This window comes from Oncorhynchus kisutch, linkage group LG3 (genome assembly GCF_002021735.2).
Source record: "Oncorhynchus kisutch isolate 150728-3 linkage group LG3, Okis_V2, whole genome shotgun sequence".
NCBI classification, from domain to species: domain Eukaryota; kingdom Metazoa; phylum Chordata; class Actinopteri; order Salmoniformes; family Salmonidae; genus Oncorhynchus; species Oncorhynchus kisutch.
Window position 1 is genome coordinate 66,369,734 of NC_034176.2, and position 27,914 is coordinate 66,397,647.

The 27,914-nt window shown below is 42.1% G+C and overlaps 2 protein-coding genes across 5 annotated transcripts in view; one reads left to right on the top strand and one right to left on the bottom strand.

The window, feature by feature from the left end:
- The window catches only part of LOC109874605 (E3 ubiquitin-protein ligase Arkadia), a 50,591-nt gene extending 42,885 nt beyond the window's left edge, over nt 1–7,706 (bottom strand). Inside the window, exon 1 of one of the 4 annotated variants that reach the window (XM_031811282.1) lies at nt 7,257–7,706. The gene's annotated coding sequence lies outside the window, so the exon portion shown is untranslated. The remainder of the gene's footprint in view (nt 1–7,256) is intronic. The other 3 variants (XM_031811292.1, XM_031811268.1, XM_031811274.1) reach the window with 3 other exon arrangements.
- Nucleotides 7,707–13,947: 6,241 nt separating this feature from the next.
- LOC109887522 (SAFB-like transcription modulator) lies at nt 13,948–27,906 on the top strand. Its single transcript, XM_031811316.1, has 19 exons — nt 13,948–14,129; nt 16,506–16,593; nt 16,677–17,005; nt 17,200–17,227; nt 18,392–18,887; nt 19,509–19,552; nt 19,953–20,065; nt 20,322–20,471; nt 20,817–20,932; nt 21,028–21,179; nt 21,266–21,426; nt 21,518–21,657; nt 21,753–21,933; nt 22,131–22,255; nt 24,040–24,216; nt 24,388–24,837; nt 24,942–25,089; nt 25,211–25,371; nt 27,421–27,906. The coding sequence occupies exons 1-19, from the start codon at nt 13,995–13,997 to the stop codon at nt 27,521–27,523; spliced, it is 3,297 nt and encodes a 1,098-aa protein (XP_031667176.1). The 5' UTR covers nt 13,948–13,994; the 3' UTR covers nt 27,524–27,906.
- The last annotated feature ends 8 nt before the right edge of the window (nt 27,907–27,914 follow it).

Below are 27,914 nucleotides of genomic sequence, written 5' to 3' on the forward strand. Positions count from 1 at the left end.
TCACGATGGCAACACCCATCCGTAGCACGCGCTCCAGCAGGTGTATCTCACTGATCATCCCTAAAGCCAACACCTCATTTGGCCGCCTTTCGTTCCAGTACTCTGCTGCCTGTGACTGGAACGAATTGCAAAAATCGCTGAAGTTGGAGACTTTTATCTCCCTCACCAACTTCAAACATCAGCTATCTGAGCAGCTAACCGATCGCTGCAGCTGTACATAGTCTATTGGTAAATAGCCCACCCTTTTCACCTACCTCATCCCCGTACTGTTTCTATTTATTTACTTTTCTGCTCTTCTGCACACCAATTTCTCTACCTGTACATGACCATCTGATCTTTTATCACTCCAGTGTTAATCTGCAAAATTGTAATTATTTGCCTACCTCCTCATGCCTTTTGCACACATTGTATATAGACCCCCCCTTCGTTTTCTACTGTGTTATTGACTTGTTAATTGTTTACTCCATGTGTAACTCTTTGTTGTATGCTCACACTGCTATGCTTTATCTTGGCCAGGTCGCAGTTGCAAATGAGAACTTGTTCTCAACTAGCCTACCTGGTTAAATAAAGGTGAAATAAAATAAATTAAAAAAACAATTATTGGGAAAATTACTTGTGTCATGCACAAAGTAGATGTCCTAACCGACTTGCCAGAACTATAGTTTGTTAATAATACATTTTGTGGAGAGGTTGAAAAACTAGTTTTAATGACTCCAACCTAAGTGTATGTAAACTTCTGACTTCAACTGCATGAAAGCTGGTGGTTCCTTTTAACATGAATCTTCAATATTCCCAGTTAAGAAGTTTTAGGTTGTAGTTATTATTGGACTATTTCTCTCTATACCATTTGTATTTCATAGACCTTTGACTATTGGATGTTCTTATAGGCACTTTAGTATTGCCAGCCTAATCTCGGAGTTGATAGGCTTGAAGTCATGAACAGCGCTGTGCTTCAAGCATTGCGAAGTGCTGCTGGCAAAAAGAGGAAAGTGCGGTTTGTATGAATGCTTACGAGCCTGCTGCTGCCTACCACCGCTCAGTCAGACTGCTTTATCAAATCATAGACTTATAATATAATAAACACACAGAAATACAAGCCTTTGGTCATAAATATAGTAAAATCCGGAAACTATCATTTCAAAAACAAAACGTTTATTGTTTCAGTGAAATACGGAACTATTCCGTATTTTATCGAACGGGTGGCAACCCTATGTCTAAATATTGCTGTTACATTGCACAACCTTCAATGTTGTCATAATTATGTAAAATACTGGCAAATTAATTACGGTCTTTGTTAGGAAGAAATAGTCTTCACACAGTTTGCAACGAGCCAGGGGACCCCAAACTGTTGCATATACCCTGACTCTGCTTACACTGAAGAGAAGTGACACAATTTCAGGCACCACATTGACTATATGCAACGCAGGACAAGCTAGTTAACCTAGTAATATCATCAACCATGTGTAGTTAACATAATCACTAGTTAAGATTTAGTTTTTTTATAAGATAAGTTTAATGCTAGCTAGCAACTTACCATGACACCTTGCTGCCTGCACTTGCGTAACAGGTGTTCACAGCCTGCCACGCAGTCTCCTCGTGGATTGCAATATAAATCGGCGTCCAAAAATGCAGATTACCGATTGTTATAAAACTTGAAATCGGCCCTAATTAAAATCAGCCATTCCGATTAAACCGGTCGACCTCTAGTGTGTGGTTGTCAAACTAACATGTTCTATCTAATCAAACTGTCAGAGTAGCTAGCAAGCAACAAGATTTGCCAAATAGCAGTCTAAAAACCAGTTGAGAGCAAATAAATCAGATTTGACCCTTCAGACAAGTCGCAAGGCCAGGAATCAGATTTGTATCTGCTTTCAAACCATGTAGGGTGGTTTCAAATGTGGCTTGTAATATCAGATTCCATGTCCCTTTTGGCAGTTCAGACTGCAGTAAAAGGACATTTGCATCAGATATGCAAAAAAGAAAAGAAGAGGATTTGAGTCACTTCAAACTGCCAATGTGAACACAGCTTTAGTTGCATAGGCTCTAAGAATGCACACATTATTGTAAGTGAAGGTTCTGTTCTGTCTAATCATCAAACACATTAATTTACTGTTAGTAGGGCCCTATAAAATCCATGATGCGGAGAATGATGGCGGAATCACCGAATCCAGACATTAAAACGGAATTCAACAATATTCAAAAACATTGTAATTAGTAGGGAATCAAGTAAATGTACTGAAAAGTAATACATTTGCCTAGGTTTATCATAAGACAAGAACAGAATGCGTCAGTGATATGTATTTCCTGCAACTTTCTGAAGAGGCAATGAGAATGCCCGTCTGTGTGAGGTGCGAGCGTCTGCCACTTTGTGTAGCCGTTAACCTGATGCTAATTCAAACCTGCCTTCAGGAGAGCCCCAAAACATCACTGCTCTAGAGGAGATCTGCATGGAGGAATGGGCCAAAATACCAGCAACAGTGTGTGAAAACCTTGTGAAGACTTACAGAAAACGTTTGACGTCTGTCATTGCCAACAAAGGGTATTTAACAAAGTATTGAGATAAACTTTTGTTATTGACCAAATACTTATTTTCCACCATAATTAGAAAATAAATTCAATAAAAATCCTACAATGTGATTTTCTGGATTTTATTCCCTCATTTTGTCTGTCATAGTTGAAATGTACCTATGATGAAAATTACAGGCCTCATCTTTTTAAGTGGGAGAACTTGCACAATTGGTGGCTGACTAAATACTTTTTTGCCCCACTGTATAGCAAATAATGCAATCATATTCAGTCTGTTGCATTCCATTCGTTGACCCTGAGATCCGGATGTTACACAACACCACACGACGTGAGCATGCAGCACTATTAGCTTATTTAGTGATCATAAAGTGTTAAAATCTGCACCAGGAAAGTAGTGTAGAGTGTAATTTGATGTGTGAGCATACACTAGAATGCAAACCTACTGCAAAACCCAGTCAGTCAGTGAGTGCCTGGGGTGGAAGCCACTTCCCCCCACCCATTGTTTGGACAAGAGTGATTCTAGAGTTATGGATGTTACATTTGCATGCAAAACCACACATTTTAAATGTCTCACAGAATGGACAAAATATAAATTAAAAGTTTGATGTGTTGGTCTATAGTACCCTTTGTGGGGAGTGTATACAGTATTGGCATGTTGGTTTCACTTTAAAAGGACAACATTACTTTCTCAGGTTGACCTTCCGCTGGAATTCTCCATATGCATATTAAACCCCATTGACCCATGAGTAGGTAGAAGCCTGCAGGGAACAAGGATTGTGTGGGTGCTTGTCTTCAAAACAGCAACTGAACCCTGAGTGAGTCAATCACTAGGGATCATCATAGTAGGTAGGAAAGCACTCAAATTGTGCATTTACCCAATATAAACTGAGCAGACCTTCCAGCCAAAGAACGCACAGGTTGGTGTCGAAACCCTGCCATGTAGGCTGACTGAGGACTGAAGTCAGATTTAATGCCGGTAGGGCTGGAATCCAAACTGACAAGTTTCCTCACGAATCCTTCACAGCTCGAGGATTCGTGTAACCCTGAGTTGACTACCATTAAAACACGATATCCACCTCACAAACTAGACAACAGGAGAGGGTATCTGGCCAGGAGCCCTCAATGTGTAGCCTAGCCTACTAAAGCAAACTAACATTGACAGTAGCACTGAACAAATACCTGATACAGTATTCATGAAAACACTCATGTATCATGTCTGTGTTTCCATCTCATGAGCAAAGAGAAAGAAGAAGATGCCGCAGGTGGAGACTTCTGGGAACTAGGGCTGGGGCGTTCTGAGATACCCCCTCCCTGGGTTCCGATGTATAACTGCTGCCAGAGAACCAAAGCCCCAAACCATGATCCTCTGAGGCTCCCCCTGTGAGCCACTGATGAGCTCCTGTGCCACAGAGCAAGCAGCGCATGACACTCAGCAACACAGCAGCCTCAGTGGACAGCCACCGTGGCAATCAATCCCCCCTGGCACCAAGGTGGAGACATTTCAGAGGAGAGGGTGTTTATGGGAAAGTGCTTTAATTCATTCCTTGAGGAGCACAACACAGACCTATCTTGAGCTTCACAGTACACCGTTTCAGCAATGGCTGCAGAAAAACCAAATCTACCACCAATGCAAGGACACACAAATTATTAACCTATCCCAAACCATTACCTAATATATATTTTACTATTTACTATGTGACTCAAATTGTGAGGTGTATCAGAACTCATTATGCAGTACCTCTACCAGTCAATAATTGTAGAAAACGCCACACCAATGCAATGAACTGCAGAACAGGAAGTTACACATTCTTGTCTCTACAAAAGGTAGCCAACATGTTAGCCAAGAAACAAAAAGCGCACAGCTTTGAGTAAGCAGGCACAGTACTTCATACATTGCCGCTATGACAGGCCCTTCTGAGAAGCTAAAATGTCATCCTCCTCACAATCACAGGGATTCTTCTATCTAATGTTGTATGACGCAACCAGCACTGCTAACATTGACAACATTACATACTGCAAAGGGGATGGAAATCCCCTAATGCGCTGACAAGAACAGCCATTTGTATAAACTCATTTTTGCTTTCAAAGAAGGAACACCTAGACAACCTTTGAGTGATTAAGCATCGGTTTCCTATATAGTGTGCATGGTACCATATACTAGATCCTTGATAATTTTAGGAAATGGCAGAGCACCGTTACAATTCTATGAGCTAGAAATAAACTTAATTGTAGCTACACACATTCCCTTGTAACTATGGCAGCTTCTAAAACCCACTGGATGCCTTATTGCAGAGCAGTGGCACAGTTATAGAATGATAATACTGGGGCCCATTTCAGCATTTCCCCTCAGAACATCAGCATGATTGTTTTTTTGTCAGTTTTAGTTTGACTTGATAAAAACAGTGATATATGACTGTTCATCAGAAGTCATCACGTCTGTTCTGCCCACAGAATTGTAGTAGTATTGAAATAGGCCTACATCATGGCACTATTATCTCAAGCCTGTATTTGAGATGTCCAAGCCTTTTCTTATAATAGCTCGCCTGATTTCAGTTTGTGACAAAAAAAGCAAGTATAGTGTAGAGAATCATTGAACCATCTAAACCGCTGTGAAATATATGTTCCATAACCAAACCTCTAGTATTTTCAGCTGCTTGAAGCTGGTGTACAAAACTAAAAGACGCAAAAACTAACTTTAATTAACGTAAGCATAGAAATAGAACACAGAACAGAGCTACCGCTTCCAAAGTCCCCTTTCCACTGGCACTTGGGCCAGATTCGACCTGGGTCGAGGGAAACCCAGGCCAGCGCAGCCCAGTTTCACAACTGGCGCCAGCTCAATTCGAATTCGGGTTGGTGACGCCTTTTACTATGCAACCACCAAGTGGATCACTGCTGGATGTGGGTACGTTTAGCTAGCTTGTCTGGGCTTGTTGCTGTTAGCTAGCACATGGACAAGCAGTACTGCAGTAGCTAGACATAACACAAATTACCATGATAGCTGGGTCCTTTATTCATTATTACACTACACAAACTTTTATGATAACTGTCAGCCCTCAAATGCTAGCTATCTAACCTTAGCTAGCAAATCAGAGTTGAAACAATCTAGATAACGTAAGCTAGCAGGAATTGTTGCTAGCCAGGTCGTATTGAAAGCTAGCTAGCTAATAGCCAATACCATGGTACGCAAGGTAAGAATGATTAGTTATGCTAACAACGACGCTAACGTTTAGTTAGCCAACGTCAGCAAGCTAAATACATGGTTGGCTGGCACTGGCAGGAGTATAGGGTAACGTTTGTTACAGCATGGTGAAGGTGAATTCAATTATTCAACATTTTGTTCGCAAGCAACATCAGCGAAGCCAGCTGCAGTCACATATTGGCTACCTTGCAACATGACATAATTTCTCATTTCTGGGGGAGTGGAAATGCAATTTGAGCTATCCCACCAAGGCCAGCCCAGCCTGGGTTGAATTCAAAGTGCCAATGGAAACGGGATTTAGTGTTTATTTTAATGAGAAAGAAATATGAGTTAAAGATCTGTCAATGTGAACACTTTCGGGTCGCCCAAAAAGTTACATATTGCAGCTTTAAATCAATCCAGTGATGTGTTATTGTTCTCCAAATTGTGACTATGAGATGGGTTGTCTTCTATCATAGATAAAGAGTGGCATCAACGCAAAAGTAATGGCATCAACATCGTGAACACAAACCTAAACATGTAATGAGGGAAGAATTATTGGTGCTTCTTATACTGTAACAGTGCAGAGAATTTAGGGCAGGTTAATTAAAGATTGACTGGTCCCAAGTGTACACATCAAGTTTCCTAACAATGAGTCATTCGGTTGACAAAGCTCTCCTTCATACGATTTTTTACATTTTTCTGACAGCATTTGCCTAATGTTTTATGGCTTGCACTAGGCCTCAATCTGAGATATTTCCTAATTTGGTCTATGGCTCTTTAGGTACGAAACCATACTAATTGTACAAGCCTGTCTATGTATTTCATATTTATACGTAATGCATCAAGATTACAACCAAAGCTATTCCATAATTCGAATGACTGCTGCAAATGTCTTCAGCATTTTGTTTTCTTTAGCAATATTAACGTAAGTCAACAAACCTAACACGCTACCAGGCTGATTTGACAGCGCAGTTCCATTACTTGAAAAGAATGTGATGAACATTCATCATCATCCTCCTCTCTGATGTGTCTGTCACAGATACAAAACATTTTGATGTTGCCCAACGTTATCCAGCACTAGTAAGCTAACGTTGAATTAAGTCAGTTATACGTGGAATTGTCTTATTTGGTTAACTTAACGTTCGCTACTTGGGTTACGTCTGAGTTCATCGTAAAATGTAATAAATAAATGGCTATAGTTACATGGCCTTGGCTAACTAGTTTACTTAGTTAGCTAGATGGAAGAACTGCAAAGCTTCACAATCAAATGTTGGGTTTCTAATTAACTCGCTGATAAGATCATATTTGCTAATAACCAATGTAGCTAGCTACCGAACTCGTTAGCTAGCCAACCCCAAAATGGCTCACAACAAGACATTTTAGCTACTACCGTACCAAGCTAACATTAACTACTGAATCTTCAGAGCAAACAATAGCTTGCTAGCTAGCTACAGTACGCTGGCTACTGTCTGCTCGTGTTAGCCAGCTAACGTTGAGAGAAAAACAAAGACAGTTATCTAGCTAGCTATATTGACTCAACACATACCTGTACTCTCTTGAAAGTGGGCTTCTGTGTTATTTCGTGGCTCCCTTTGAATTACATATGCTCTGGATGAACTTAAATAAGGGACACGAGTAAATCGCGATCGAACGACAGTCACCGGGTAGTGAAACTGACAACAGGAACAAAATCGAAGTGGGCCCGTGGCAATACCAACGTCGTTACAAATCAGCGCCTGGCTAAAGACCCGAGAGAAAAATACTTGCTATTTTTCCTGGCTTTATGTGGCATATTAACACGCTACGCAATACATAATGTTTTTTCTACGATAAAACACACATTCCATTCTATTTGCCATCAGGGCCCTCGATGAAGTCCCCATTCCTGCCTCTTCGAGGCGACCACTGTTGTTTACCCAGCTCGACTCGTCCGTTTACTCTCGCTGGCACCTAGGTTGGGTTGCTGGACTTGTGTGAAGCTAGCCACAATAAGGATTCGCCACAAAGGTGCCTGGAATTTGCGATTCGCCTTCAAAATAAAATGTCCCACATTGAAACATGCAAACGGATACAAATAGTGGAATAATGCCATATTTGGAATAGATCCTGCTTAACAAGGTTGGAATGTTAATTAAATCCAACAAAATACAATAACTAGTTAATTTGTCCAAAACAAATTTAAGTCGCACTGTGAATGTATTAAATTTCAGAACAGCATTGGTGACATTCGTATATGCCCTGTACAGCCTTATCTATTGATGTTGGGTCCATGAAATGGGGTATCAGCCTTCTCGTGACACCCACAGAACACAACTGTGAAGAGTCTACACACATATTAGCACTTATTGCGGGTCTTTGACACCGGTGAGAACTGACACACATTAGCTCACCAGTCAACCTACTATGTGTATTGGCATTGATATTGCAATGTACAGCCTTACCCATGGATCTTGGGTCCATGAAATTCTACGTCGCAAATATTTCTGTAAACTCTTCAGCGTTGTGTTCTGTGGGTGTCACGGAGTAGGCTGATACCCCATTTCATGGAGCCAAGAGCCGTAGGTAAGGCTATAAATCAAATCAAACTTTGTCACATGCGCCGAATATTTTTATCCTTTTTTATTTTATTTAACTAGGCAAGTCAGTTAAATACAAATTCGTATGTACAATGACGGCCTACCAGGGAACAGTGGGTTAACTGCCTTGTTCAGGGGCAGAAACACAGATTTTTTTTTTTACCTTGTCAGCTCGGGGTTTCGATCCAATACAAGTGTAAACTTTACCGTGAAAAGCTTACTTACAAGCCCTTAACCAACAGTGCAGCTTAAGAAGAGTTAAGAACATATTTACCAAATAAACGAATGTAAAAAATAATTAAAAGTAACACAATAACATAACAATAACGAGGCTATATACAGGGGGTGGGGGCAATGTAATAGTCCTGTAGCCATTTGATTAGTTCTTCAGCAGTTTTATGGCTTGGGGGTAGAAGCTGTTAAGGAGTATTTTGGTCCTAGACTTGGCACTCTGGTACCGCTTGCCTGTGTGTTTGAGGAAACTGTCTATGACTTGGGTGACTGGAGTCTCTGGCAATTTTATGGGCTTTCCTTTGACACCACCTATTATATAGGTCCTGGATTGCAGGAAGCTTGGCCCCAGTGATGTATTGGGCCGCACGCACTACCCTCTGTTGCGCCTTAAGGTCAGATGCCGAGCAGTTGCCATACCAGGCGGTGATGCAACTGGTCAGGATGCTCTCGATGATGCAGCTGTAGACATTTTTGAAGAATTGGGGACCCGTGCCAAATCTTTTCAGTCTCGAGGGGGAACAAGTTTTGTTGTGTCCTTTTCACGACTGTCTTGGTGTGTTTGGACCATGATACATCGTTGGTGATGTGGAAACCAAGGAACTTGAAACTCTCAACCCGCTCCAGTACAGCCCCGTTGATGTTAATGGGGGCCTGTTCGGCCCACCTTTTCCTGTAGTCCACGATCAGCTCCTTTGTCTTGCTCACACTGTACATTGCAATATGAATGTCAATACGCACAATAGGCTGGATAGTGAGGTGATATACCACAGTTAAAGTCCCACAAGAAGAACAACAACGCTAATAGTTGTGTTCTATGGGTGTCACGACTAGGCTGATATCCCAGTTCATGAACCCAAGATCAATAGGTAAGGCTGTACAGTACGTATAAGTATGCCCCCAACGCAATTCTGAAGTCTAATACATCCACAGTGCGATTACAACATTATTTTTTGTTGTTGTGTCAAATTAACTACTTATTGTGTTTTGTAGGCTGATACCCTATTTCATGGACCCAAGATCCATAGGTAAGGCTGTAGGCTACATTGCAATATGAATGACCAATACGCACAATAGACTGACTGGGGGGGGGTGGGGGGGGGGGGTGATTTACCACAGTAAAGGTCTTGCAATAAAAGCTATGACGCTAATATTTGTGTGAACTCTTCACAGTTGTGTTCTGTGGGTGTCACTGAGTAGGCTGATACCCCATTGCATGGACCCAAGATGATGATCCATAGGTAAGGGAATACATAGCAATATGAATGTCAATACACAGTAGGTTGACTGGTGATCAAAATCCCAGTACATACAGATATTGGTGATAGTGCATGATAGCTATGTCAATATTGCGAGCCGTGAGGAGTAATGGCGGCTGGTAGAGCTTTTTGAGTCGACGCGACATGGTGGCAAATTCAAGATAGAAGAACCATTTAAACAGTTTGCTATTACAGCAGATGAAGGTGCGGAAAAAGCGTGGAGATGTGGGAATGGACAGCGAGGAAGAAAGAAAGCAGTTGAGTGTAGAGGGAAGCTGTGTGGTGAGGAAGATTGGCATCAAGTACAAAAATAAAAAACCGCAGCCAGTAGCAAAACATTTTTACTTGACGAGAGTGAGGATGAATTACCTGCGTCTCAATGATTGAGTCGCTGACGCGATCGTCCTGTCCGGGTTGGCGCCCCCCTCGGGTTCGTGCCGTGGGGTAGATCTTCGTGGGCAAAACTCAGCCTTGTCTCAAGGTACTAAGTTGGTGGTTGAAGATATCCCTCTAGTGGTGTGAGGGCTGTGCTTTGGCAAAGTGGGTGGGGTTATATCCTGCCTGGTTGGCCCTGTCCGGGGGTATAGGGCCACAGTGTCTCCCGATCCCTCCTGTCTCAGCCTCGTAATTATGCTGCAATAGTTTGTTTCGGGGGTGCTAGGGTCAGTCTGTTATATCTGGAGTATTTCTCCTGTCTTATCCGATGTCCTGTGTGAATTTAAGTATGCTCCTTCTAATTCTCTTTATCTCTTCTCTCGGAGGACCTGAGTCCTAGGACCAAGCCTCAGGACTACCTGGCCTGATGACTCCTTAATGTCCCCAGTCCACCTGGTCGTGCTGCTACTCCAGTTTCAACTGTTCTGCCTGCAGCTATGGAACCCTGACCTGTTCGCCGGACGTGCTACCTTGTCCCGGACCTGCTGTTTTCGACTCTCTCTCTCTACCGCACCTGCTGTCTCTAACTCTGAATGATCGACTATGAAAAGCCAACTGACATTTACTCCTGAAGTGCTGACCTGTTGCACCCTCTACAACTACTGTGATTATTATTATTTGACCCTGCTGGTCATCGATGAACGTTTGAACATCTTGGCCATGTACTGTTATAATCTCCACCCGGCACAGCCAGAAGAGGACTGGCCACCCTTCAGAGCATGGTTCCTCTCTACATTTCTGTCTTTCTAGGGAGTTTTTCCTAGCCACCGTGCTTCTATCAAATTGCTTGCTGTGTTTGGGGTTTTAGGCCGGGTTTCTGTATAGCACTTTGGCCTAAAGAGCAGGAACCCAGACATCACCAAATAAATCAGAAATAGAGACAGTGTCATTCTGCAAGAAACATGGTATAGAGGAAATGGACCCACTGGTTGCACTCTAGGTTACAGGGAACTGGTAGTCCCATCCACCAAATTACCAGCTGTTACACAGAGATCAGATGTAACCCACTCTATTAAATGAATCAAAACAGGAACATTTTACATTTGGCTAGAAATTCTAAAGGAAATTATCTCAACAGAGTAAAATGTCCTCCTGTGTGCTATCTATATCCATGAAGACAGCTTCTCCATCCTAGAGGGAGAGGTCAATCATTTCCAGGCCCTGGACACATGCTAGTGTGTGGTAACCTAAATGCCTGAACTGGACAAGAAGATGACATTCTCAGTACACAGGGGGACAAACAGCTACCTGGAGGTGACAGTATTCCCTCCCAAATATGCCCCCCTAGACACGACTACGACAAAACAACCAACAAAAATGGGTCACGAGTCTTGCATCTCTGTTGCACGCTGGGTCTGTACATAGTCAATTGTAGGCTTCAAGGGGACTCCTACAGTAGGTACACCTACAGCTCATCCCTTGGCTGTAGTTCTATAGATTACTTTATCACAAACCTCAACCTAGAGTCTCAGTCAGACCAATGACACCCCTATCAGATCAAATCAACATCACAGCCTACTTGAACAGAATAATACTCTATCACGAGGAATCAAAGCCAACCAAACTTCATACTGTTAAGAAGATGGAAGGAAAGTAGTGTAGAAACCTAAAAAAAACTATTGGGCAACAACAAATCCAATCCCATTAAGACAACTTCCTGGACAAAACATTTCACTGCAATAGTGAAGCTATAAACTTGACAGTAGAAAGCCTAAACTGTATATTTTACCTTTCAGCTTCTCTATCAAGTCTAAAAGTGTCAAGCAGACAGCCTAAGAAAATTAACAACAATGATAAATGGTTTGATGAAGAATGCAAAACCCTAAGAAACACATTGAGAAACATATCCAACCAAAAGCACAGAGACCCAGAAAACCACAGCAGAATTAGGACGTTACCCGTTAGTTGTCAAAATCCAGAAAAGTGCTGTTAAATTCTACAACCACATAAAAGGAAGCAATGCCCACACATTCCACCACAAGAGTCCCCCTCAGCCAGAGAAGAGTCCCCCTCAGCCAGCTGGTTCTGTTCACAAACACAAACAGACCCCACAGAGCCCCTGGACCATAACACAATTAGACCCAATCAAAAAAGATAACTATTTGACACACTGGAAAGAATCAACTAAAAAACGGAGCAAATTGGAATGCCCTAAACAGAAAATACCTGACAAATGTGATTTGAGAAAATTAAGAAAATCCTTGACTACGTGAAGACTCTGTGATCATAGCCTTGCTATTGAGAGAGGCCACCACATGCAGACCTGGCTCTCAAGCACAGGACCTTGGTGGCACCTTAAATTGGGGAGAACTGGGTCGTGGTAATGACTGGAGAGGAGTAGATGGAATGGTATCAAATACGTAAAACAAATGGTTTCCATTTTTTTTATGCCATTCCATTTGCCAGGCCATTATTATGAGCCTTGTCCCCTCAGCCTTGTCCCCTCAGCAGCCTCTACTGCTGAGGGGAGTGAGAAGACAGATTATGAGTTCACTGCTCACAAAATTAGTTGGAAACTGAGTGGCACATGCTAACCTCCTGCCAAATGTATGAACACATTAGATATACATATTTCCCACAGATGACACAGGTCCACAAAAAAATCAAAAACAAACCAAACTCCCATATCTGTTAGGCAAAATACTGCAGTGTGCATTCATAGCAGCAAGATTTGTGGCCTGTTGCCATGAGAAAAGGGTAACCATGTGGAGCACAAATAATGTTTTAAATACCACCTATATTTATCTGTTTATCTTTACCTACTATTCGTACTATAACTATTTGCACATTGCTAAAACACTGTACATAGCTGATAATATATAGTAACAGTTGAAATCACAGGAGTTTGGTGGCACCTTAATTGGGGAGGATGGGGTCGTGGTAATGACTGGAGCGGAATAGGTGGAACGCTATCAAATACATCAAACACATGGTTTGATACCATTCCATTTGCTCCTTTCCAGACATTATTCGTGCTCCCCTTAGGAGCCTCCACTGTGAAATGTCTTTATCTTTTTAAAACATTTTTGAATGCAATATTTACAGTTAAATTGGAATCTTTTTTTGTTGTTGTTTTGTGTCTTCTCACTTTTGTTTATTTTACTTGCTTTGGCAATGGAAATGCATGTTTCCCATGCCAATAAAGCCCCTTTGAATTGAAATGATAGCAAAAACATGGGTTTCAGTACGGTTGGGTTCTTAGCATTCATAGCCATGGTTATTAACTGTATCGCAGAAATGGAACGTAAATCACAGAAAATATATGTTGGGGTGGCAACTGCAGAGAAGTACTTGGGTGTACAATATTTTGTTGCAGAGGACAATGTGTGTTGAAAGATAGGGTCCAGTCCTCCCAGGCTGCCAGCCTGGTGTAGGATCAGATATGGCCAAGTAGTGGAATAGGGGTGAGGTTTTAAATGGGTGTAGGGTTAGTTGGTACAGTGATTTTTTTTCTTCCCCTTTGTGTCAAAGCGTGTAATGATTTTGCACTCCAGAACAGTAGGTGGAAACAAAGGGCTATATAAGAGACATATATGAATAAAGTGGCGGCATGCACTTTAAACGTTTGTTTGCGGACTGCCATGATATCATAGAAGAAGATATATTAATAAGGGGGCCGTGACCAGCCTCACACTCCAGTACAGTAGGTGGCAGTGTATGCATATTTCAGTTGGATGCGATCCGCCAATACACATTTTGAGAATAACTTTGGGGCCATTGCGTGAGCATGCGTGCTTCCCTTCTGCACACACAAGTTTACAACAACACATCCAGCAAGGTAAAATGGCGTCGGGTGCCATTTCAACGGAGTCAAAGAAAATAACAGATTTACGAGTTATAGATCTTAAATCTGAACTCAAGCGAAGGAATTTAGATGTCACAGGTGTGAAGAATGTTCTAATTGCAAGGCTGAAACAGGTAACGAGCTCAATTTATTTGTACTTGGCGAACGCAAAGCTAACGACCGCTAGGCTAGCTAATGTTAGCTACCAAACAGTTGTACGAATTTGATTGATTGAGGCCGTCCTCAACTGCTGCCAGCTAGATAGCTTAGCTATCCAACTTGTTATGGGATAAATGTGTATCTATGTACAGCTTGCTTTTTTTCGTAGTTGCCAACTAAGATGTTTAGTCTGCTAGCTAACGTTACCGTTGGATGCTGTCTAGTTTTCCAACTGCGGCACTGCGTGCTCGCGGCCTGGCTTTGCAGTGTCAGGTTGACAAGGTAGCCCACCGTCCTGCATCGATGCAGTCGGTGTGTGGGCGTTGGTAACTAATGTTAGCTGGCCATGACATCTATCGCATCTATGGCTCCGTTAGAAAACTATGTTGCTATAGGCCCACATCACATCCACACACACACACACACACATTTCGCAAAATACCTTGATCAGAGTTAACGTTTATAATTCAAATGAAAAATCGAATTCTATTTTTCACAGGCGCCTAATAAAACGGGTGTTTACGTTACCGTGAAATGCTTACTTACAATACCTTAACCAACAAAGCTGTTTTAAGAACAATAAGAGTTAAGATAATATTTACTAAATAAACTAAAGTACATTTTAATACAAATCATTAACTATAATCTGACTTGACAGGAGACGTTGATATGGTGAGTCTCATTTAAACCCAGGAAGCAGCCATTCAATTTGCCATTCACTAGTTAACCAAATTGAATCCTGTCAAAATACGTTAGTTACTCACCAAATAATCCGGTATATAGGTTTCCACTAGATAGCACAGCCACAAAGTCAAAATGGTCTATTTCGTAAATGATATGATCTTGCTGTTTGTATTGAATGTGACTGTCTGTCAACTTGATTACTCAATTTTCTCTGATCCTGTGCAACTATGTTTTAAACCTTCATTCATAGGATAGGTTGTAGCAACCTCATGATGGATATAGGGAATATTCAGGTATTATGTAGTAACCTAAACCTATCAATGTTACATTGAGCTGGGTGAATGGAATATGAATGACAGTCATAAAATATGCTGTAATAGAAATAAGTCCATGCTCATAATTTGTTGTTGTTGCCCTCCATCACCTTAAATGCACCGACCACCACTGATTTAAGTTCAGGCGTAAGGTTAGCAGTGTGGTTAGGGTTTGCTGCTAGGTTTTAAATCAGATTTTAAGACGTTAAATTGTAGAAATAGGTGGGGTTTATGACTTTGTGCCTGTGGTAACTGGTGACAACCAGGTATGTCGGCCTAAACAATGCCTATTCGGCAGCTCCAATGTTTTTTATTTAACCTTTATTTAACCAGGTAGGCTAGTTGAGAACAAGTTCTCATTTGCAACTGCGACCTGGCCAAGATAAAGCATAGCAGTGTGAGCAGACAACAAAGAGTTACACATGGAGTAAACAATTAACAAGTCAATAACACAGTAGAAAACAAAGGGGGAGTCTATATACAATGTGTGCTGTTGTAGACTTCCGACCTGTTCATTGCAGTAAGGTTAGTGCTATCAGCGATCCTTGTGACGTGAGTGATTTACATTGGAGGTGCAGAATAGGCATTTTTTTCAGTTGCTTGTACATTTTTATTAAGACATTTTTTGGACGTACATCCTGGCCATGCCGGCAGTAAATGACGATAGTTGCTATTCAAAACTCTATATTTGGTGAGTAATGAACGTATTTTAACTCGATGAGTCCCACCGTAACGCCGGTGTGCGTATTGGACTTCTAACCCCTTTTAAACGTAGTGTGTTTGAACTACGTACTTCTGTGTGATTAAGGGGGGCTGAGCTAAAGTGGTGTTTGAGGCAAGGGCGGATCCCGAAGGGGCCCAGGACTGGTCTGTGGAGTCCGAATTGTTTGAGCTACAAACTATTATCTATAAAAATGTGAGACTCCATGTTTTGCTCTATGACGCTCACATGCTTACATAAGTCGTTAGAATGGTAAGGGTTACTTCAACCTAGAAGAGTGTAGTGACATGGTTTCTATAATACTGTAATAAGCTCACATAGTTGTTGTCACTGACTAGTTGGATATTCATGTCACAGTGAGCAAACACTTTTTGTACTTACAGCATTCATATAAATTCATTTTCATCAAGTTTATGCTTTGACCAATTTTTTGTTGTTGTTGAGATTTGTCAATAAAACTCATGAATGCAACTGTTTTATGTCAAATTGTTTTGTGTTGTTGTCCTGAAAGGAAATGGTAAAACACTTAATTGTGAGGCTAAATATAAGGATGGGACATTAAATTAATGTCAGAAAAATGACTAGTAATTACAATAGTGTTTTTTAATTTATTTTTTATTATACTTTCTCAGGCCATTGAGGAGGAAGGTGGAGATCCAGAGACCATTGAAATTCCACTCCCAGCAGACACGCCTAATAGAAAAAATGCAAAAGCTAAAGGTAATTTGACATTCCTAATATTTAAATTACTGTTCTGTATTTCTGTTTCCAATTTGGATGATATGACTTCATTACTTCTTTAGGAAAGAAAGTGGACTCTGACACTGACAATCCAATGGAAGATGAATCCTTCTCCAAGGAAGATGAATCCTTCTCCAAGGAAGATGAATCCTTCTCCAAGGAAGATGAATCCTTCTCCAAGGAAGATGAATCCTTCTCCAAGGAAGATGAATCCTTCTCCAAGGAAGATGAATCCTTCTCCAAGGAAGATGAATCTCCTACCAAGGAAGATGAATCTCCTACCAAGGAAGATGAATCTCCTACCAAGGAAGATGAATCTCCTACCAAGGAAGATGAATCTCCTACCAAGGAAGATGAATCTCCTACCAAGGAAAACAAATATTTTTCCAAGGTGAGTGTCACATGAATATGTTTGTGTTTACCCCACTGTCACGGTAGACTAAAGATCATTAGGTTACCATACACGGATCAGATATTGTTTTTATAATTAAATGCTGGTATTCAGATCAGTTAACCCGGTTTAAGTAAGGCATTAGACTGAAACTATCATTATGTGTATTTACCTTTCACGTTGGTCTCTTTCAGGAGGGAGACGAGGATGATGTTGAAGAAGGTATGTTTGTGCTCACACCCTATTGAATTGATTACTTTTTTTTGGGGGGGGGGTTGCAGGTAGCCCCCTTTGCGTGAAGGTAAGAAACTGCTATGCCCCCTCTCTCCTTTATGCCTTCCATTTCTTTTGTCTGCTGGCTGGATACTCAGCCAGCCATCTATCCAGGACTCATTGTTCATGAATACAACATAGAAGGGGACATCCTGTTTTTGGAGGACTTGCTTCTTTTGGTCACAGTACTGTTTTTGAGGGTGGGATGTTACCTACTCTTCCAGACCTGAGATGCAAGAGGGCTCCATCAACCATACAGACTGCATAGTACATTCCCTCAAGATAAAAAGCTCAGGAACCAACAGGCTTCTTTAAGGTGAGGGAAAGGTTTGCACTGAAGAAGGCAAGCTGATTTAGAGGGAGTTCCAGTGTGTGCTGACGATACCATGGGGGACTCCTGCCCATCGGGGCCCATCCTCCTGTATCAACCCAACTGCAGTACAGATGTCTCAGGCGGAGAGAAAAAATCATCGCTGAGAATGCTCAAAGACCAACCAGGACATGATGTACAGACTAGAGGACACATTTGCTAAGGACTTGAGCCTGTCACTGCAATCACAAGGACGATTAAAGATTACATAATTTTTTTTGTCAACCATCCCAAGTCACTTAAGACAGACTTTTATGAGGGAAAGAAGACATGGGAGATGACCATAAAGACTATGATGGGAGAGCCCTGGGCAGTAGAACGGCCATAAAATGAGACTGAATTTGACCTCCATGGCATTGGGCACAGATAATATTTTTGTTTACGGAAGAAGTTGGACAGATGGTCTTTTCCTTTAATATGAACAAATGCCCTCTTCAAACTGATGAACGGGAATGGAGCTCCTAATGACAGGAGCATTGAAGAGTAACTTCACTGTACAGTACACATAACTGTAAGGATCGCAAAAGAAGTATTGGTGGTGAAAATGACATGAAGATTATTGATCCGCACCACCATTTTTCAATGAGGAATGTATGTTTGTGTGTTCCTGTGGTCTTCTACCCTTCGATGACCACTAATACTAAACTTGCTTTCTATTCTACTTCCTAGGTCAAGTAACAGACATGTCAATGTTAAACATTGTGTTTTTTTTTGCCATGTTTTATCCTTATTAAATCCCTCAGATATAACTGATACAGATGATGGTACTCGCGAAAATTCTAAACCTCCACCCAGTGAGGACGGCCTCCCAGAAACCGAGGTTGAGGCAGAAGCCGAGGCGGAGGCCGAACAAGTGGAGGAGATCGAAACTGAAGTTGCCGTCTCCGCTAAAGAAGACGAGGACGATAACATATCCGTCACACTCCAGAATGAAGATGCCATCACGCTGGATGTTGATGGTGATGACCTCCTGGAAACAGGTAAACATGTGAAACTTCCAGATTCAGAGGCAGACAAGGGCTGTGACGAGCCAGAGGCCTCTGCTGAGACGAGCCCCAAGGATGCCATGAAGATGGAAGTGGAAGGCCATAAAGATGGTAAGAAGGATGACGGGACGAAGGTTGACTCCTCTAAGAAGGAAAGCAGAGAGGCCTCGAAGAAAGCTGAAATGGGAGACAAAGACAAGGATTCTGGGAAGAAAGGCCCCTCGTCTACTGGGGCATCAGGTCAAGGAAAGAGGTTTGTCTTTCTAGCTATGTCAGTTCTTTAAGATACTACTACCAAGTTCCAGCTCACTGTGAACGCAGCATTGTGGGTAGCCTCAAGATTTTTTTTTACTTTTTTTCCTAATGAGAAATGTTCATTGATGTACCTAATGAGCCTCCCATTTGTTACTTTCATTTGGTTGTTTTTCTGAAGTTGGGTAATTTGTGTCATTAACCAGGAGCTGAAAACAGATGTTACTTTCACCTTTCCAGCACGTTTGCCTTTTCCAGTTCCCACGTAGGGCTTTTTAAAAGGGCAGTAGTCCCTGTGATGTCAGTTTGTCAGAAACATATGAAATGATTCGCTGTGAAGTCGAACGCAATACTGAAGATTTCATTGGTCCAGGGAGTAAATTGGCTGAGAACATGACCCATATCACCCGTGGAAAAGCAATGAAAAAGGCCATTATGGGAGTTTTGTCCAAATGCAAGCCTTGCCCGTGGGGATATAAAAAAAACATACATACAGCAAAACAAAGTGTTTCTTTAAAAAAAAAAGTTGTTTGCCCTGGTGTACGTCATATTCCGCAGGGGCTTTCATATACTGGCACTCATCTCTTGTTTCTTTTTATTTGTTGTGAAATCTGCTTTATAGTTCTTCAAAGGACAGAGATGGAAAGGCCACAAAAGATGACAAAGGTAAGCATTTTACAGGTACATTTCTCAAGTCGTCATTACTGATGATCAGACGATGGTCAAGCATAGGCCTTTATGCAGTGTATGTAAGCAATGTGCAGTATTGACTGGACAGCCAAAGTGGCATTTTCTCGAGCGTCAGAACAAACCGAGTTGATCTGGGAATTTTAGTACCTCTGGTGTAATCTGCGTATTACCCAGTTTTCTTCACATATCTAAAAAGTACATTTCTTTGGCATTTTAAAGGTGTCTGAAATGATTTAATTCAGTCAAAACCACCTGCATTTTAACATGTAATGCTTACTGGTATGTAACATTAGGCTGTTGTAGATTAGTTTGTTAAATGTGTAGACATGTAAAAGCCTCTACAGTGTATGTATGTTTTGAAACAACCCTATTTCAGGAAGTATCAGCAGTAGTAGTGCAAGCAGCTCCACTCGAAACATATGGGTGAGCGGCCTGTCTTCCAACACCAAAGCAGCTGATTTGAAAAACCTTTTTGGCAAATATGGGAAGGTAAGTCTAGAGCTTAAAATATCCGTAAATGGTTTCTTGTGGTGGGGTACTGGGGTTGGATGTTTCTTACTGTATGGGTGTCATGGTTTTGCTTTGACTTATTGGAAACTATTTACTGTTTTACTAGGGGAAAGGGGGATACCTAGTCAGTTGTAGAACTGAATGCATTCAACTGAAATGTCTTCCTCATTTAACCCAACCCCTCTACAAGCAGCATGTAGTTGCTCCGCCCCTAAACAAATTCCTGTCGCCACAGGTTTTTAGTGCCAAAGTGGTTACTAATGCTCGCAGTCCTGGAGCCAAATGTTATGGCTTGGTGACAATGTCTTCCAGTACAGAGGTGGGAAGGTGCATCTCCCACCTGGACCGCACAGAACTCCACGGCCAGCAGATATCTGTTGAAAGGGTAAGCTGACAAACAGTTGTTTTGCACATTGTTCAGCTAGAATGTTGAGAGCATGATTACAATTTTACAGTACTGAGTCTTTTCTCTGACTTCTATCTTTTGTGATGTCATAAAGCCTCCAGAACTCTTGACAATTCTAAGATTCCATTTTGAGAGTTTTTTGCAAAACAACATTCGCTGACATTCTCTTCTGAGCCATTGAGCCAACATGCGCTCTGTAATTTTCATTGTAGGGAGAAACAAGGTTCAAGGTCCTTTTTGTTCTTTAATTAATTGAAATTACATTGCTTCAGAATTGTGACGGAGCCTTTAATTACTGTGACGGAGTATTTGTTGTCTTTTTAGGTTAAAAGTGATCCCTTCAAGAAAGAACCTTCAAAGAAGGAATCAGATGACAAAACCAGCTCCAGCAAATCAAGTGACAAGCGTAGTGCGTTGACAAACAAGACTAGCACTAGCAAGTATGTGAGGAAGAAACACAAAATCTGTCTTTTTCAGAATGGGGAAATTTGAAAGAAATGTTCATTTCTGTGTCTGTTCTTTTTTCCCCCTGAAGAACCCAGCCATCCTCCAAAAAAGAAGAGAAGAAGTCCGACAAGCCATCAGACAAAGACGGCAAGGATTCATCCAAGAAGCAGGAGTCTAAAAGCACAACATCCAGCTCAGGCCCAGATGCCTCCAAGAAAGATGATAAAAAGCATGGTGGAAGTATGTATGCTCCCTATCTCAGGTTCCTTTTTATGTATTGTGTTGTAGGGTAGTAAAAATGAAAACCTCTGTCCTGTTTTGTGTAGGGACCAAGAGCCCTGGCAAGATGGTGGTGATTGATCATGCCAAAGGAGACCTGAACAAAGTGAGACCACCATTCAGGAGGGGGAGATTTGACAAGCCGGGTTTCACCACCAACAACAACATGATGCAGCGGAGACCCAGATATTTCATGCCCCCCGAAGAGGTTTGTCGCAGTTTTTTTTCTTCTATCCGACGAAGTTTGATCATGGAACTTTCTTTTTCAATGTTCACCTCTACATGCTTGTCTTTCCTAGATGGAGATGAATAGAGTTAGAGTTTTCCCCAACAAGGGAGGCAGCAAAGACATCCTCCCCTTTGAGAAGATGAAAGAGCAGAGGTTGCGTGAGCGTATGGTCCGGCTGGAGCGCGTCCGCAGGGCTGTGGAGCTTCGCAGGTCAGCCTGAAACAAACTCCTACTCTAATTGTTGTACTCTGTAGTATTGTAAGGATGCTGGGTACTAATGTTTCTGTGACTTCCTGTCCCGACAGGCGGCGTGAGATAGCGGAGCGGGAACGCCGGGAGCGTGAGCGTATCAGTCTGATTAGGGAGCGGGAGGAGAGGGAGAACCTGCTCCGGGAACGCCAGAGGCTTGAGGTGGAGAGGCAGAAACTGGAGAGGGAGCGCATGGAGAGGGAAAGGCTGGAGAGGGAAAGGATCCGCATAGAGCAGGTGCTTGGACTCAAATCATTAAGGATGTTTAGTCAACTAGGCTGTACCTTAGTTGATTGTTGTAAAACGACAGGAGTAAGGTGAGTTGTTTACTCATTGTTCATCCTGGTGATCTGTCAACAGCTCCCAGGAGCATTTTGAGCAAACCATTTGGTGGATTGTTAATGTAATGCTGACGTTATCTCGCTGTGATGCAGGAGCGGCGTAAAGAGGCGGAGCGTATGGCTCGTGAGCGGGAGGAGCTGCGGAGGCAGCAGGAGCAGCTCCGCTACGAGCAGGAGAAGAGAAACAACCTGAAGAGAGGCCGTGATGTGGACCACAGGTACACAAGGCCACACTGTAGTTGGGGATGGGATGTTTGTCTGGGGTTTGCTCTGTGTAGTTGAGGCTCTGTTCGTGGACAACCAGTGTCGTGTCTTTACTATCATTAAATTGAAGACTTAGTTTTTTATCAAAGATTCCATTAATTCGTATTCCGTGATCAAAGTAATTAATCGTGTAACTGTAATTAACTAGGAAATAGGGGCACCAAGGAAAGTATTCAGATTAAAAAGTTATAATTTCCCAATATAACCTTTCAGATATTTTCATATCTGATCAAGTCTTCTGATTTATTTATTTATTTTACCTCATGTTAGTCTCATTCCAAACGTCGTAAATTGTTGGTTATCTGCACGAATCCAGTCTTGACTATGAGTCATCCATACATCAATTGTCTTAAATAGTTTATTTATTACTAACTAAGTAATTCACAGGAATGCATGAACAAACAGTAAATATGGTTACATGAAATGATAGAATGTGCCCTGGTGGGCTAAACCGGCATGGCAGCTTGTTAGACAAAGGGGCAATGGGGTAGTCGACTAAGAAGTCACTTAAATATAACAATTGAAATGCTAATCCTTACACATGAACGCTCACTCAGTCGGGAACAATTGCAATCAATATATATATTTACGCTCAGTGTGTCTTGATCGATGGTGAAAAGTTAATTTATTTTGCAGAATTGTCCGTCTCTCTCCCTCTCTCTCGGTTGTGGTTAGAGGGGATTGTTCAGAGTGACATTCATTATAGAATGGATGTTTCGGCGGTTGTCGTTCTTCGCGTTCAATGATGCTGAATTCCGAGCTGCAGACTAGTAATTAGTATCAAAGACTTCTCCTTATTCTGTCGGTAGTCTGAGTTTTTTAACCACGTGGTATGGTTAAAAGATTCAGCAATGGTCTAAAACCTTGAGTCCCCCTCCTAATGGAGAAAAACATGGTCTACTGATCATTTCTCAAAGTGGGGTTTTATTCAGAATGGCAGAAGAGGGCTGTCTCAGGATGTCTGGCCCTAACTGGGCTCAGGGGCGGTCCTCTGATTTAGTTAAAATCAAAAGGGAATTGTATTTTTCTTCATTAAACAGTCCACAATCATATTACACCCTTATTCAAATAGTATCATCCTCACTCATTCATCTTATACAACAATTAGATGTAAACCTCATATCTGAGGCTATTATATAAACAGCGGTATGGTAATGTGGCCACACCGTCTCTCTTGAGCTTGCCAAGTTGTGACAAACGCACCAGTTCGTAACTGGATTCTTCACCGATCTTTTACACTTTCTCTGGAACATGAATTTTGTTCGTACCTCACGTTCTGTGAGGTGGAAGGATTTCCTTTGTTGCCATGAAATCTACTATCTACTCTCTGTGTCCATGAGGCAGGGTCTTCCTTAGGAATTTACGACCTCACTCTGCCCACAGCAGTCTGGTTGTATAAGCAGAGAGCGGGGGATGGTGCTCACTGTACTCAAAGAGGGCAACATCATGACACCAGCTTCCACCATTATGTTCATGAAGTTGCAGTATAGGTTACAGTACTGCTTTGTCGTTGTCCCTGCACACAGACTTGTCTCCCATCCTGGTATGTCTGCATCCCACGGCAGACAGGGATGCTTGGTCTCAGACATGACCAGCAGATGTCAATTTGATCACAACTGAAAAGTGAAAGATACAATTTGGTGGTATGTGGTATTCCACATCTGACCAAGAGTGGTATTCCACACCAGTTTGTTTACTTGTCGCCCAGGTAAAGCATATTCTCCATTGAATGTTTCAGCCGGAGGGATGATCCCTACTGGAATGGAAACAAGAAGATCCAGCCAGAGTCTGAGGGCCGTGTCAACCAGGGCTCGGACTACAACCGCCAGCAGAACCGCTTTACTGAGTTCAGCCCCCGGGAGAGAGGCAGAGGCTTCCCTGAGGCTACAGCCGTTGAGCCCAACACCATTGAGAGGTAGGCCCTATTATTTATAAGTGCTTTTTGTAAATAAGGCAACCTGGACCTAAAACGGCAAAGAGCAAGCTACACACAGCCCGCATAGCAGTTTAGCATGTCTATCTCCCTCCAGTACAGTCAGCTCTTGACAGAATCTGACAATCCATTTTGGGTGTCGGGGGTTTTCAGACGTAACCGCTTCAACAGTGAACCTGAGGCTAAGAAGTCCCGCCCGGCTGCTCGCAGGGACAGCTCTGGGTTTGAGCGCTACCCCAAGAACTTTGAGACTGTCCGCAGGGCTGAGCCTCCTCCAACTCCACGAGCAGACATCCGTGACACAGACCGCAGAGAGATCCGAGATAGGGATGAGCGCCGGGCCGCGCCTATGCCTGAGCGCCGGGCCGCGCCCATGCCAGAGCGCAGAGCCGCGCCCATTCCTGAGCGCCGGGCCGCGCCCATGCCTGAGCGCCGGGCCGCGCCCATGCCTGAGCGCCCAGCAGGGGGCAGAGCACCCATGCCTGGCATGTCTCATACCGGCCGCTCCCCTAGAGGCTCCGGGCACGCTGGTCATGCTACTCATACTGGGCATGCAGGATGGAAGAATGACGGCAGCATGAGTGCACCTAAGGGGGACATACGGTGAGAATGGATGGATGCCTAGTGTGCTTGTTTGATTAAAGTTGTAGACAAAGGCCTTTTGTTGTTGTACATGTGGTAATAATCATGTCTCTGTGGTTGTGTAGTGGAGCTGTGCGTACCGGAGGTATGCGACCAGAGCGTTCAGGCAGAGATGGCCAGGGGCCTGCTCTCAGAGGAGGCTCCTCAGCCAGCCGAGGAAGATCCAACTTCAGTGGCCGGGATGGAGGACGACCCATGGTCATGGCAGACCAGGTCAGCACCTCACAAATCCCCCATATCTAAATCTACACATTCAATACCCTCCATTTCCTCTATTTTAGTTACATTTCAGATAGGGAATTCATAACTACAATCTCCCCTGTTCTCCACTCAGCATTTCAGCTCTGGCCGCCAGGTGGTGGTGGAGCGGCATGGGCGGGACCAGCCGGCCCCCAGGAAGGAGTGGCATGGTGGGGCTGGATCCCAGGGAGGGGGCTTCCCAGACAGCCGCAGGATGGGAGACAGCCGTAGCAGCATGATGGCCCCACACTCAAGGTATTCACTGCCGTTGCATTAAGACTGTGTACTTTTCCCTGTTATGGTTAAACTCAAATATACTCATTGATAAAAATATTTGTAAACATTATTTATGGGAAAAATATATTTGTTAATGATATTATGAATAGGAGAGGTGGAGTTAACACATGTGGAATTGTTAGCTCTATCTAAAATTACAACCAACTGATTGGTGCATTACTGCAAAAATGGAGGAGGCAAGTAGAAGGGGGAGAAGGGGAGCTTGTTTATCTGGCCTTTATTAAAGAGCAAAATTGGAGAAAGAGAATTGTCATGAATAGAAAAATATACCCGTTTTATTTGAGGACTAAAATGTTCACCATGGCACCATACAGGTTGTAAAATACTTGAAGAGATTTCCAGTGTGCTGATTCCATAGCACATGGTTTATAAACTGATACACAAAACAATGCTTGACTCAAACCATAGTTTTTCTATTTAAATTATTATACAATATTCTTGCCACCAAAAGAAGAATTATGTATATGGGGCATACAACCATGTCAGCTATGCAGATTTTGCTGCGAAGAGACAATAATTTGACCACTAATTCTGGTATTGTCCTGTGTAGCCTGTTTCTGGCCACAGAGTCAGCAGTGGTTAAACAGTCATGACATTGTTCCAAAATGAGCCCTACAAATAGCACTGTTGGGTGATCAGGAAAGCTGTAATCAATCAACAACAAAATATATACATTTAATTCACATCTGTTGATAATATCTCATTTAGAAAGGTTTGAGAATCTGTGTAAAACATCACACAACAGTTGAAAAGGAAATGGCACAAGGAAATCAAGAGTAGGTGGTCTATGGAGATATGTGGGATGGGCTGAGAGAAACCGAGGGGTGGATTTAATCTGTAATAGTTGTGACTGAAATTAATATATATCATGTGTATCGGACTTGAGCACTATGATTTAGGCTTGGGTGGTATCCGTATTTCCATACCGTCATTGTGCCATGCCGGGATATTCTGTAATACACCATAATACCTACACTGAACAAAAGGAGCACTATTTTCAAACCCCACTGGATCTTCTGTAATCCGAAGGTTAGCAATGCTAACAAGTAGATGTAAAAGGCCATGGATAATGCTAACTAAATACTAAAGAGGACATTGTGTACAGTCTCTGACCTAAAGTATTTGCAGGACAGACAAACCAGCTCAAAGTTATACAAGTAACTAAAAAATGATCCACAGTTTTCTGCATCCACAAAGCAAATATCAGCAAGGCTCTTGATCCAGGAGAGGATTCTCTGCTGTTACCAAGCTAAGCTTGATTTTGAATGAAGCTAAGCACTTAGCTAGATGGCTAAATAGCTACTAAGTTAGCAAACCAAATCACAACTGTAGCGCATTTAGCACATTTTAGACAGTTAATAGGTAACTAACTCGATCACCTGGCGTGTGCTACACAAGTGAGTGACTCACAGGTAGCCTAGTGGTTAGTGTTGGACTAGTAACTGGAAGGTTGCAAGATCAAATCCCTGAGCTGACAAGGTACAAATCTGTCGATCTGTCCCTGAACAAGGCAGTTAGCCCACTGTTCCTAGGCCTCCATTGAAAATAAGAATGTGTTCTTAACTGACTTGTCTAGTTAAATAAACCAGGCTCTGGTTGTTGTGCTTATAAACAAACACCATGTGACTGAGGACTACCAGTAAGCTTCATAATGAAAAATTGTGACAATCCTTACTGATTGCACAAGTTGACTGCAGGTATTTACCTAAAGTAGCTACAAATATTCAAATTCAACGTTATTGGTGGTATATTTGGCTATTTCCAAATACTCCGGTATACGGTATACCGCCCAAGCAAACTATCAATCCAAGTGTAAAAAAAACAAACTCCAATGAATCCAAATGTGTGATATTATGTATCCAATTTTTTTTTTTTAATATATTTTTTATATATATACACACACCATACTTTTTTTATATGTAAAAATGTATTCTGGTAGAAGCGATATTTGAGCTTCTGTCTTTACTGTATGATCCTTTAGGCAGAAATGTATTTTTGTTTCTCCAGCCACTCTTCATCTGCAATGAACAGAATCGTGCAGATCACCAACAGTTCCATGTCCAGTGTTGGTGGATTCAAGCCCTTCAAAGGAGCCCCCCGACGGTTCTAACTGCCTCTCCCAGATCAGCTTATTTTTCAAAAATACATTTTTTTTAAAGTATTAAGTATATCTTTTGAGTATTGTGTTTTAAGAGGCTGGTTTCTAGCCATAAGGTTGATATAGAAATGTTTTGTTCTGTATAGGTTAAATCAATGTATGGTTTCCTAACAGTTGTTCTGTGACTTAAACCCTGTGCACATAATGTTCAACTTACCTTTAGAATAGAATTGTACAGCTTTAGTTATTTGTAACAAGTTTGATGTGAACTGCTCTTCCCCGAACTGAAACTCCATGTACCGTATGTCAAATGTAAGCAGATCAATGTATTCTTTAACCATTTTTAGTTATGCCCCTGGTGCTTCTGAAGGTTATTAAATGATACATCTTGCTCATTTTGTCT

Bases quoted from the DNA above. Each gene is read 5' to 3' on its own strand.
- LOC109887522 (XM_031811316.1), top strand. From the start codon at position 13,995: ATGGCGTCGGGTGCCATTTCAACGGAGTCAAAGAAAATAACAGATTTA. The intron at 20,472-20,816 runs GTAAGCTGACAA...TTGTCTTTTTAG, and splicing joins AGCAGATATCTGTTGAAAGG to GTTAAAAGTGATCCCTTCAA. The intron at 24,838-24,941 runs GTGAGAATGGAT...GTGGTTGTGTAG, and splicing joins GCACCTAAGGGGGACATACG to TGGAGCTGTGCGTACCGGAG.